Below are 13,399 nucleotides of genomic sequence, written 5' to 3' on the forward strand. Positions count from 1 at the left end.
CTAAAAAATTCCTTCATCATCATCAATGACTGGTTGCTTACAATTGTTGAAGATGTTCAACTCAACGGTCATATTTCCAAATGTAAGCTTCATGATTCCATTCCTGCAATTGATCAAAACATTAGAAGTAGCCAAAAATGGTCGTCCCAAAATGACAGGAACATCAGTGCTAGAAGGTGAAACATGCTTTGTATCTAAAACAATGAAATCCACAGGAAAGTAAAATTTATCCACTTGCACCAAAACATCCTCTACTACCCCTCTCGGTATAACAACAGATCGGTCGGCAAGTTGAAGAACAACTTTGGTGGGTTTTAACTCCCTGAGACCCAACTGCTCATAAACTGTGTAGGGTAGTAGATTTACACCTGCTTCTAAATCCATTAATGTTTTATCAATCTTAGAATTGCCAATGATGCATGAGATAGTTGGTGATCCAGGATCTTTCTGCTTCAAAGGAATTCTCTATTGAATTATAACACTTACCTGCTATGTTAAAAATGCCTCCTTGTGAATAAAAAGCTTTCGCTTTACCGTGCAAAAATCTTTCAAAAATTTTGCATATGAAGGAATTTGTTTGATGGCATCTAACAAAGGAATGTTTATTTTCACTTGCTTGAACACTTCCAAAATATCTTGATTTTCTGTTCCCTTTTTAGGTGCAAGCAACTTTTGGGGAAATGGGGCAACAGGCTTATACACTTTTTTCACAACATCTTCAACCTCATTAGGCTTGTCATCTTCCTTGGTTTCTAAATCTCCCTTAGATTGTGAAACTTTTGTTGAGATTTCTTTATTAACCACATTTCCACTCCTAAGGATAGTGACAAACTAAGCATGTTCCACTTGAGTATTTGTTGACTTCATTTACCCCAGCTCGAGTCCTTGGGTTAGATTCCGATTAGGCTGGAAACTTTCATTTCTCTCTCACATTCAACTGAGACTCAATTCTGCCAATTGCGTTTTTCAATTCTTGGTTGATCTGAGTTTGGCTTTGCATGAAGGCTTACAATGTCTCCTCTAAGGTCTGCTTATGTGGTGGCACATAAGGAGCATGAGAAGAAGATCCTTGAGGTTCATTTGTAGATTGGCCATTTCTCAAACTAAAATTTGGGTGATTCTGCCAGTTAGGATTATACGTCTCAGAATAGGGTGAACTGAATGGTCTTTGATAAGCATTGGCCGCATTGGCTTGTTCATGCAACACCTATTTGAAAGCAGGGATTGTGGGACAATCCTTGGTTAAATGCACATTAGCCTCACAAATCTCGCAACTAATCTCAATTGGTTTGGGACTCTTAGTACATCCACTTTGCTCAGCTCTATGGCCTCCACCTTCCTAGTCAATGTAGCAATACGAGCACTCATATCCTCATATGCTTTAATGTGATATAAACCTCCCCTAGAATTAGGTTCAGGTTTTGCCTTATCAGTCCTCTCTGTGGTGTCCCAGACTTGGGCATTTTCGGCCAAGAGATCAAAATAATCCCAAGCCTCATCGGGTGCTTTGTTCATAAACTCACTATTATACATCATTTCCACAAATTGTGTCACGTTGGAAGACAAACCATCATAAAAAAAACTTATCACCCACCATGTTTCATACCCATGATGTGGGCATGAGAGTAAAAGTTCTTTAAATCGTTCCTAGTGTAACGCCCCGCCTTTTACAAAAAGACGTAAGTGAAAATTTCGATTTTCACGTGACATTACGACATCATCAGAGTTGTAAATTGGCAGTGGAATATATCTATTTTTTTTTCTTTCTTTATAATGACACATTAGAGCTGACTGAATAACCTCAATAATAATCTTTGTTCTGATACTATAAATACATCTCGAATAATAACATACGTGCCACAAGCGACACTCAATAAAGTATTAGTAATACCAAAATATCATAGCATTGAAGAGGCATATAAAAAGAGTTTGACACTGGTGCATGGGATAATAAACTAAGAAGGGTAGTCTATCACATCCAAGAGACCACAACACAGGAAAAGACTGCTACTCAGATCCATCTAAGCATCTGGATAGTCCTGGTACTCTTCGTTCTCAAATCCTGTGTTAATAAATAATACAGATAGAAATAACAATACAAAAATACTAAAGTGAGTCCTCTGTTTCCAATAATATAATGAATGCTGATTTATTTATGAAATGCAACATAATGCAATAACTTTATAATCACATCTATGCGCAATATATGAACTATGGTAGCTAATCATAGTCATATATTGAATATAAACATAACCATAAAGCAATAATGTGATAGTTTTAAATGTAGAGTTTTAGGTGTTTCCCTTTTTCCACTACTCTGTTGGCCTTGGCACGGTTAGCGTGTTATTTGAAACCTTGGTTTCCTCACTTAACTTTTAATTATAATCTTTGAGAGCCTTGGCTCCTGGAAACCTTGGTTTCCCTGGTGACCTTGGTACACCAGTGTTTGTATTTATTAATCTTTTCAGGTACCTCCTCATTCACTGAGAACCTTGGAACTCACGTGAAGCCTCGCATACCCACCGTGGATCTTGATCCAACAGCTTGTTATTAGACAGGTTATTAGAAATAATAAAATATGCAAAATCACATGCGCAAACAAGTAAATAAAACAGTAAACATAATATTATAGGAAAATCAACCAGCTTCGTCCTCAGTAAGTATAGAGATACTTACCTTCTTTTGCTTCCAAAAGGGTTTCCATACAATTGGTGACAAAGGCTTCTAGAAAAGGGGCTAAAACTGCACCCTTGCTGTAGCACATGAAACAGAGTATTTTTCTCATTTCCTTTTAAAAGAGATGTAACTCGTGAGAGCAACAAGGTGTTCCTTCTTTTGTTTTCTTCATTCTCTTCCCTTTCATTAACATCATAAACCGAACACACAAGGATACACTGCAATACATTTTAATGCACACAATAGTGAATTAATATAATTCATTAATAATACACTCCAACACTATTCCTATTCCTAACCTCCAAACCTTAACTTACTTTTCTATCGTTATTCTGTCAAGGTAACGGCATGTAAAATTAATCCAATTACATTTTATTACTAATCTTTTTATGCGGACTTTATTACGGCATTTATCAAGGCCTTTAAATATTTATTTAAAATAGATCTCGTAATACCAATTTTATAAGAATAGATATAATAGTTAAAACCCATGATTTTTACAATAAATTTGTGCAACCCGAAATAGCTTGAACCTTTAATTAAAATAATATTGATGCATGTACTGTTTCAGCTATTCTAACTGAAACAGTGAGATACCAAAATAGATTTTAGCCAACATATGGCTTATTTTAAATCAAATAAACTTAATAACTTCGTTAATATAATTAACGGATATGATAATTTAGAAATAAGTGAAATAAAATAACTTCGTGCTTATTTCTTATTTTAATCTTATAAAAATTGAGCAGAATAACGGCTTAATATATATATATATATATATATATATATATATATATATATATATATATATATATATATATATATATATATATATATTAAATGCCTTAAATACTTAAAAGTATTTGGGCAGTATAACGGCTCTTTTGTAAAATAATGTATTTTTACTTGGGCATCATAACGACGTATTTTTATATTTAATCACTCCACTTTGAAAATCCTGTTTAAAACACAACTTAAAGCAAATAACTCATAAATTCACAACATTAAAATAAAACTTTAATTAAAAACCAAATATATTTCTTCTTTTTCTTTTCTTTCTTCTTCTTCTTTTTCTCTTCTTCTTCTCTTCCTATTTTCCTTCTTCTTCTTCTCTTCTTTCACAGTAGAGTCGAGAGAGAGACAGAGAGATAGAGAAGGAGAAAGAGCTTGAGAGAAAGACTTACCTACGGGAGAGAGAGAACTTCGGATTTCTTCTTCCTTCACTGCTGGACCCAAAGTAGAGAGAGAGAGAGAGAAACAGAATTTGAGAGAGATTGGGAGAGCGTTTGAGAGAGTTTTGGGAGAGGAATGAGATGTGTGATCAAAGGAAAGGATTGGGCTCCTTTTATAGTGAAATGAACGGCCAAGATTGCTCCAAAACGATCGCATCCAACGGCTGGGGAGAAGATTTGGGGAGATTTGGTATTAAATACCAGATTTTCGGAGATTCGGTGCATGAATCTGTTTTCTGCAGAAAGTCGATCGATCCACTTTTTACACTATAAAATATTTGATCGATCCAATTGAACAGTAGGTCGATCGATCTACTTTTTACACCATAAAATATTTGATCGATCCAATATACTGAGCCAAATTTTCATCCGTTTCAGCACCTATATAACTAAATCGCCCGATTGACTAATTAATCGATCGATCGATTTCGGCTTCTAATAAGGGTTCGATTCTCTAATCGCACGATCGATTTTAAGACATTAAACAATCGCTCGATCGATTCTATAATCGATCGATCGAATTAGACTTAGTTTAATTCTAATCTATTTTAACTCTTATATACTTATACACATATTTCTAATAAATATTTAATCTCTTAAATATTTATACCTATCTTAATGAATTTTTATTCCACAAATATTCATATGTATGTTATTCCTATTATTAGGCCTTAAATCGTATTTTAAGATATTTTACTCAATCTCTTAAAATACAGGGTATTACATCCCTTCCCTCTTAAAGGAATTTCGTCCTCGAAATTCGAAAACCGATAAGTTTTCCTTACAAAGATTTAGATTTCTAAATCACGGGTCAGATTTTAAGACGCAGAATTTAATTGTTGAACACAATTTACTCTAACTATCACCACTTAAAAGAAAATAATGCATATTTTCTATCGTCTTTTCATAGCATGTCCTTAGTCATCTTTAAGGGTCGGAATTTTCATTAGAAAATCCTTGAACATAAATCCGGTCTTATCTCTTTAGACCTCAAAACATATATCATGATAATAAATTACACTAAGCAAGAATTTCAAATCAACGTATCACTTACCTCAATTATCCTCAAATGCGGCTTACAGATTTCCTTGTTATTTGAGCTTGAGTCATGTCTTAATCTTTGTGGTTCTCCAAATGTCAAAATTCAAATTGCTAGTCGCCTCATCAAATCAACTAGGTTGACATCATATATCTCAAAAGTTCACCTCGAATTCATATCTGCATTAGCATAGGTACTTTGGTCTAAACAATCATGATTACTCTTAAGATTCATGATACCATTAATTAGGGTGTCCAGTTTAACATCAAGTTCTACCAAATAATCCTTATTTCACTTATCTTCAAGAAAAGGTGTAAGGCTTCAATATCAAGTTCCACAATAACCCTTATTCAATTAACTCATTTTCCTCTTTATCCTCAAAAAGCTAATGTCTCTTAATTCTATCTTCAAATTAGTTCATAAACCTCAATTAAACACCATCCTTGCATTCCATTGCAAGGTCTAACCTTGACATAGATCTGTTAGTAGCCAAACATTTACTTAATAGTCTATTCAAGAAATCAGTTACTCCAAAATCAACAAGGTATCACTTCTAACTTCAAAATCAATTACCTGGTTTAGAAACAATCTTCCTTTATCTACCACGTAGCATTTCTCACTTTCCTAAGGATCAACTAAGCATCAATGCAAGTGGTATATCATAACCTAGTCTCCACAGTGCCATAATCATTCTATCGTGATTCCAAATATCAGACACTTAAAACTATAAAATCTTAAAAAATAATTTTATCCAAATGAACTCCAACAATATAACACTCGAGTTCTTCTTTTCTACATGATCATCAGAAATCCTTTTAGTAATTCGAATCATAGCTCATAACTCAGAAATTAAAGATTACCTCAAAATATCAACTTATCCTCAAACCTTCAATATTTAACGAATATCATAAAACCAATGCTTAATCTCTGTAAATCCTCAAATTTATCATTACTAAAACTGAGAAATCGAGAATTCCAAAATTATACCAATTTCATAACTCCATTTATACCAGAAAGTCTCGGTGTGTACTGACTCTATATAATTAAGGCTATCATGCAAATAATGTACTTCTTAGGGATATAAATTCTTAATCCAAAAGTCAAGTACTCGCTCTACTCAATTATATCCAAGGGGGTTTACGTACTTACCTTGTACACTTAACCGATAGCAATCTTACCTCGTATCAACTCTTGGTCTTCTTGGTATGAGCACCGGTATGAGCATTAAGGATGCGTGATTCTGATTTTACTATCCATTGCTTCCTTTCGGGGTTTCACTAACCTAGTGGTTTGTGTGTCTGCGAAGGATAAAGTAACATTACCTTTTTCCAAGGCCCAGCCCTTCAAGACGTAAGAATTTCCGCTATCTTTAATGATGTGAAAAATCCTTCTGGGTTCCGAACGTTGCAAGCCTTTGTCGATGTTGTCCTCATCGTTGTTCAATTATAACGAAGATCAATTAATCAATCAATCAAACAAACGCAGTAACAAGGATAATTAATCGACCATTCAAGTGATACAAAAGAATACAATGAATATAATGTCAGTCATAATATATAAGACCTATCATCTTGCGATTCTTATGACTTAGAATTAAAAGCAAATCAATCTATACCTCAAAAGGGAAGGTTTGAATATCAATATCCTTTCAAAAGATTAACTCCAAAATTCCTATCTCCATATTTAAATCAGCAACTCATTGTCTACATAACTTCAAAGTTCACAGATCCAAAAATCTCTTGGGTATCATACCTTATTATTATTATCAAAACTTTAGCAATAAAAATATGAAAATATCTGGATGATCAATAATCCATACCACAAAGTATTGCAATCCTCTTTGTGATTTCATTACATTTCCTCAATCACATTTAATCAGTCTTGTCAAGGGGCTGCAAGAAAATAATGATTTCCTACATATCGTTCTATTTCAATATCCCAGATCTCCTAAGATTGCCATAGTCCTTTGAACCACAATTTCTTCTTGATACTTACAATTCTTATATAGTACCATGATCTTCTTATTATCTCTGTATAAATACAATTATCCTAAAAAATCATTAGATTAGACCCTAAATATCAATTCAATTTAATTGTGTAGCTCATCATGCTTCCATTGCGCCACTCTGATAAATAACATATCTATCCATCAAGCAAGGATTTCAAAGAGAATAAATAAATCACATATTTAATTCTTAACTTAAGCTCTAGAAAACCTCAACGATTCATCAATATATAATCTTTCCAAAATCCATCAAATGCATAGGAAGATTATCTCTCCAAATATCATCAACTTATTTGATCAACTAATTTCCTCAAAAAAAAAAAAAAAAAATATATATATATATATATATATATATATATATATCTACAATTTATACACTTATCTTCAAAAGATATCGGATTTGAATTAATAGATACCCATTAGCCATATCATATCTAGGGTTAATCGGATAAACTTCAAAGTCTTAGAATTTATCTTTGATCCATAGGTTATCCTTATTATGGTCATCAAAATATTATCTCTAAGCATATGAAATATCGGCAAAGTGTTTAATAAATTTACCAACTTAATATCCACAAATTCTGTCAAGGTACTAAACATCTGGATTCTGTAATCTATATCTCCAAAAAGCATTTCATGACTATATCTCAAGATAATAAAACTAAATATCAAATTGTCCTAATCATGAAATTACTTCTATTTACATACCTCAAGCTTCTTATCTGTCTTACACTCAGATCATCATCAGAGTAGGGGATCTCTGCACTAAGATATCTAAATCTGTTAGATCTTGATAACTAATGCTTATCAAATATTAATACAATTAGATAAACTTGCAATACCCATTCAATATGTATAAAAATTATAGATATGAAAACTGATGATATTTATTTAAAAATCAAAAAGCGGTATTATGTATCATACATATTTTAAGATACACATCTTAAAAGCTTTAACCTTTGTTTTTACAAAGACTCCATTGTTTTCCAAAAGCATATTTCAAAATCCTTTTGAAACATATTAGTAATACATGAACGAGTATTCTCATTATTTTTTAAAATCCTTTGAAAATATTTTACTAACGTATGGATAAGTATTAATTCTCTTTCTAGGATAAGAGTTTGATTTCCTCTTATTCAACGAATTTGTTTTCGTTGCTGTTAAATAATAGATATACGAATATAAATACGATATAGTTATCATTTTCCCAAAGTTTCATCCTTAAACTGTTTTATTATATCTAAACTTTATTTTTGCAATCAAGGTAACAAATGTTGAAAGTTTATTCTTAAAACATTTTTCCTCATTTTGAAAATCATTTCATAATAAAAGCATTTTCATTTAGTATGCAAATTAGATCAATATGTTTTCATTTTTTTTTTTTTGCAAAACGTTGAGAGGCATACATTCAAACATCATCAAGGATGGAAGCATACATAACATTCAACAAACAATACCTAACCACAGAAAGCATTTTCAGAGAAAAGTAGTTCATATTTCCTATAGCTCTTTGTGTTATTCCTAGATTTCTAGGATCAAGTCTCAGGGTCCTTAGAGCAAACTGCTCTAGTACTAAACTGTAACTTACCCAAGTTGCAGTTTGACACTAAGCTGTAACTAGTCCTCAGAGCAAACCGCTCTGATACCAAAATGTAACGCCCCGCCTTTTACAAAAAGACGTAAGTGAAAATTTCGATTTTCACGTGACATTACGACATCATTAGAGTTGTAAATTGGCAGTGGAATATATCTATTTTTTTTTCTTTCTTTATAATGACACATTAGAGCTGACTGAATAACCTCAATAATAATCTTTGTTCTGATACTATAAATACATCTCGAATAATAACATACGTGCCACAAGCGACACTCAATAAAGTATTAGTAATACCAAAATATCATAGCATTGAAGAGGCATATAAAAAAAGTTTGACACTGGTGCATGGGATAATAAACTAAGCAGGGTAGTCTATCACATCCAAGAGACCACAACACAGGAAAGACTGCTACTCAGATCCATCTAAGCATCTGGATAGTCCTGGTACTCTTCGTTCTCAAATACTGTGTTAATAAATAATACAGATAGAAATAACAATACAAAAATACTAAAGTGAGTCCACTGTTTCCAATAATATAATGAATGCTGATTTATTTATGAAATGCAACATAATGCAATAACTTTATAATCACATCTATGCGCAATATATGAACCATGGTAGCTAATCATAGTCATATATTGAATATAAACATAACCATAAAGCAATAATGTGATAGTTTTAAATGTAGAGTTTTAGGTGTTTCCCTTTTTCCACTACTCTGTTGGGCTTGGCACGGTTAGCGTGTTATTTGAAATCTTGGTTTCCTCACTTAACTTTTAATTATAATCTTTGAGAGCCTTGGCTCCTGGAAACCTTGGTTTCCCTGGTGACCTTGGTACACCAGTGTTTGTATTTATTAATCTTTTCAGGTACCTCCTCATTCACTGAGAACCTTGGAACTCACGTGAAGCCTCGCATACCCACCGTGGATCTTGATCCAACAGCTTGTTATTAGACAGGTTATTAGAAATAATAAAATATGCAAAATCACATGCGCAAACAAGTAAATAAAACAGTAAACATAATATTATAGGAAAATCAACCAGCTTCGTCCTCAGTAAGTATAGAGATACTTACCTTCTTTTGCTTCCAAAAGGGTTTCCATACAATTGGTGACAAAGGCTTCTAGAAAAGGGGCTAAAACTGCACCCTTGCTGTAGCACATGAAACAGAGTATTTTTCTCATTTCCTTTTAAAAGAGATGTAACTCGTGAGAGCAACAAGGTGTTCCTTCTTTTGTTTTCTTCATTCTCTTCCCTTTCATTAACATCATAAACCGAACACACAAGGATACACTGCAATACATTTTAATGCACACAATAGTGAATTAATATAATTCATTAATAATACACTCCAACACTATTCCTATTCCTAACCTCCAAACCTTAACTTACTTTTCTATCGTTATTCTGTCAAGGTAACGGCATGTAAAATTAATCCAATTACATTTTATTACTAATCTTTTTATGCGGACTTTATTACGGCATTTATCAAGGCCTTTAAATATTTATTTAAAATAGATCTTGTAATACCAATTTTATAAGAATAGATATAATAGTTAAAACCTATGATTTTTACAATAAATTTGTGCAACCCGAAATAGCTTGAACCTTTAATTAAAATAATATTGATGCATGTACTGTTTCAGCTATTCTAACTGAAACAGTGAGATACCAAAATAGATTTTAGCTAACATATGGCTTATTTTAAATCAAATAAACTTAATAACTTCGTTAATATAATTAACGGATATTATAATTTAGAAATAAGTGAAATAAAATAACTTCGTGCTTATTTCTTATTTTAATCTTATAAAAATTGAGCAGAATAACGGCTTATATATATATATATATATCTCAAACTCTCTCCCAATCTCTCTCAAATTCTGTTTCTCTCTCTCTCTCTCTACTTTGGGTCCAGCAGTGAAGGAAGAAGAAATCCGAAGTTCTCTCTCTCCCGTAGGTAAGTCTTTCTCTCAAGCTCTTTCTCCTTCTCTATCTCTCTGTCTCTCTCTCGACTCTACTGTGAAAGAAGAGAAGAAGAAGAAGGAAAATAGGAAGAGAAGAAGAAGAGAAAAAGAAGAAGAAGAAAGAAAAGAAAAAGAAGAAATATATTTGGTTTTTAATTAAAGTTTTATTTTAATGTTGTGAATTTATGAGTTATTTGCTTTAAGTTGTGTCTTAAACAGGATTTTCAAAGTGGAGTGATTAAATATAAAAATACGTCGTTATGATGCCCAAGTAAAAATACATTATTTTACAAAAGAGCCGTTATACTGCCCAAATACTTTTAAGTATTTAAGGCATATTACTTGGGCATCATAACGACGTATTTTTATATTTAATCACTCCACTTTGAAAATCCTGTTTAAGACACAACTTAAAGCAAATAACTCATAAATTCACAACATTAAAATAAAACTTTAATTAAAAACCAAATATATTTCTTCTTTTTCTTTTCTTTCTTCTTCTTCTTTTTCTCTTCTTCTTCTCTTCCTATTTTCCTTCTTCTTCTTCTCTTCTTTCACAGTAGAGTCGAGAGAGAGACAGAGAGATAGAGAAGGAGAAAGAGCTTGAGAGAAAGACTTACCTACGGGAGAGAGAGAACTTCGGATTTCTTCTTCCTTCACTGCTGGACCCAAAGTAGAGAGAGAGAGAGAGAGAAACAGAATTTGAGAGAGATTGGGAGAGAGTTTGAGAGAGTTTTGGGAGAGGAATGAGATGTGTGATCAAAGGAAAGGATTGGGCTCATTTTATAGTGAAATGATCGGCCAAGATTGCTCCAAAACGATCGCATCCAACGGCTGGGGAGAAGATTTGGGGAGATTTGGTATTAAATACCAGATTTTCGGAGATTCGGTGCATGAATCTGTTTTCTGCAGAAAGTCGATCGATCCACTTTTTACACTATAAAATATTCGATCGATCCAATTGAATAGTAGGTCGATCGATCTACTTTTTACACCATAAAATATTTGATCGATCCAATATACTTAGCCAAATTTTCATCCATTTCAGCACCTATATAACTAAATCGCCCGATTGACTAATTAATCGATCGATCGATTTCGGCTTCTAATAAGGGTTCGATTCTCTAATTGCACGATCGATTTTAAGACATTAAACAATCGCTCGATCGATTCTATAATCGATCGATCGAATTAGACTTAGTTTAATTCTAATCTATTTTAACTCTTATATACTTATACACATATTTCTAATAAATATTTAATCTCTTAAATATTTATACCTATCTTGATGAATTTTTATTCCACAAATATTCATATGTATGTTATTCCTATTATTAGGCCTTAAATCGTATTTTAAGATATTTTACTCAATCTCTTAAAATACAGGGTATTACACCTAGCATTGAAAACATGTTTCATTTTCTTTCATGGCAAAATTCATGATGCTCCTTCTCAAGGTATTGGTATTATGAGTTGGGAAAAACTTTTTCAAAAATTCCCTGGTCATCTCTTGCCATGTCCCTATTGTTCTAGGCCTTAGGGTGTGTAGCCAATATTTGGCTTTCTCAGTCAAAGAAAATGGGAACAATGTCAGCTTAACAACATCATCAAGATTATTAAGATGCATAGCACAAACCATATCAAATTCCTTGAGATGCATGTAAGGATTTTCATAATCAATCCCACGAAACTTAGGCAACAATTGGACTACCCCAGGTTTAATGTCGAAATTTCCTGTATTAGTGGGGATTGCCACGCAGGAAGGGGTACTTGACCTAGTGGGTTACAAATAGTCTCTAAGGCTTTTGACAAGTTGGTCAGCTTGGTTTTCAAAGTCATCCTCATGGTTACTCTCTTCATCATCAGCCATATCTATAGAGTCGTTAAAAAACTCTGACACAAAATTATGCAACTCCCTAGGAAAAATATCAGATTCTATCTTACTAAGCCTTTTTCTGTAATTGTGTAGCCAAACGCTCATACACAAAAAATTAACTCAATACGCTACAAAGTAGAACAATATCACTGGGAGAATTTATGATGGTTTTGCACTTTTCCAGAAATAAACCTCCCTTGAATTTCTCAGCTATAATGATTAGAAAGTTGGTACCTATTAAGAAAGAAAGAAAAAAAGAACATAAATATAACAAAATAAAATATAAAATAATAATAATTAAACTCAGTGTCTTAAATGCACTCCCCGGCAACGGCGCCAAAAACTTGTTGGACCAAAAAGGGTGCAAATCCAAGTGTAGGTTTTCGCAAGTAATAATTCTTGATAAGTACGAGGTCGATCCACAAGGAATGATCAGACACAAGAGAATAATTTTTATTATGATGCAGAAAAGAAAAAAATAGAAATTTGATTTTTTGTTTCCACTAGAAAGTGGAGCAAAGTAATAGAATTTAAATTAAAAAGTAAACTATGAAACTAAAATGAATAAATTTGCTTTGGAAGAAAATATTGGAAAATACTAGGGTTTCAAGGATCCACTTAATATTTTATTACGTATTCATGAGACATATAAAATAGATCAAACATGGGTTGATTGGAATTTGATTTCAAAAACATGACACAATAAATTAAGCATTCAATATATTTTCGAATCATATCAAATCAAACAAAGTAAGCATTTGATATAAACAAAAATCATAAGGAATCAAAATAAACTTGTATCATTAAATTATCCTCAAATAAAAATCATCTCCAAAATTTAATCTTTCATCTATGAAAAACAAATAGTCCCAAGAAAACATAATAAAAATACTAGGCTTCACCTCTAGCTAGGGCTAGAGGTTTAGCTATTCATGTTTATGAAAATAAACTTCATAATCAAAGTACTAAACATAAATTGAAAACAAAGAAAATAAAAATTCAAA

General features: G+C 32.4%; 1 protein-coding gene and 1 long non-coding RNA gene across 2 annotated transcripts; both read right to left on the minus strand.

Moving 5' to 3' along the window:
* On the minus strand, positions 1-1,536 carry LOC133881122 (uncharacterized). The gene is made up of 4 exons (XM_062320082.1): positions 1,306-1,536; positions 1,011-1,207; positions 535-814; positions 1-447 (listed from the first exon to the last, which is right to left on the minus strand). The coding sequence occupies exons 1-4, from the start codon at positions 1,534-1,536 to the stop codon at positions 1-3; spliced, it is 1,155 nt and encodes a 384-aa protein (XP_062176066.1).
* A 372-nt stretch (positions 1,537-1,908) lies between these two features.
* LOC133881582 (uncharacterized) lies at positions 1,909-3,981 on the minus strand. Its single transcript, XR_009902556.1, has 3 exons — positions 3,861-3,981; positions 2,677-2,894; positions 1,909-2,062 (listed from the first exon to the last, which is right to left on the minus strand). It is a non-coding gene; the product is annotated as an uncharacterized LOC133881582 (long non-coding RNA).
* Between the last annotated feature and the right edge of the window lie 9,418 nt (positions 3,982-13,399).

The sequence above is a fragment of the Alnus glutinosa genome, chromosome 11 (genome assembly GCF_958979055.1).
Source record: "Alnus glutinosa chromosome 11, dhAlnGlut1.1, whole genome shotgun sequence".
Taxonomy (NCBI): Eukaryota; Viridiplantae; Streptophyta; class Magnoliopsida; order Fagales; family Betulaceae; genus Alnus; species Alnus glutinosa.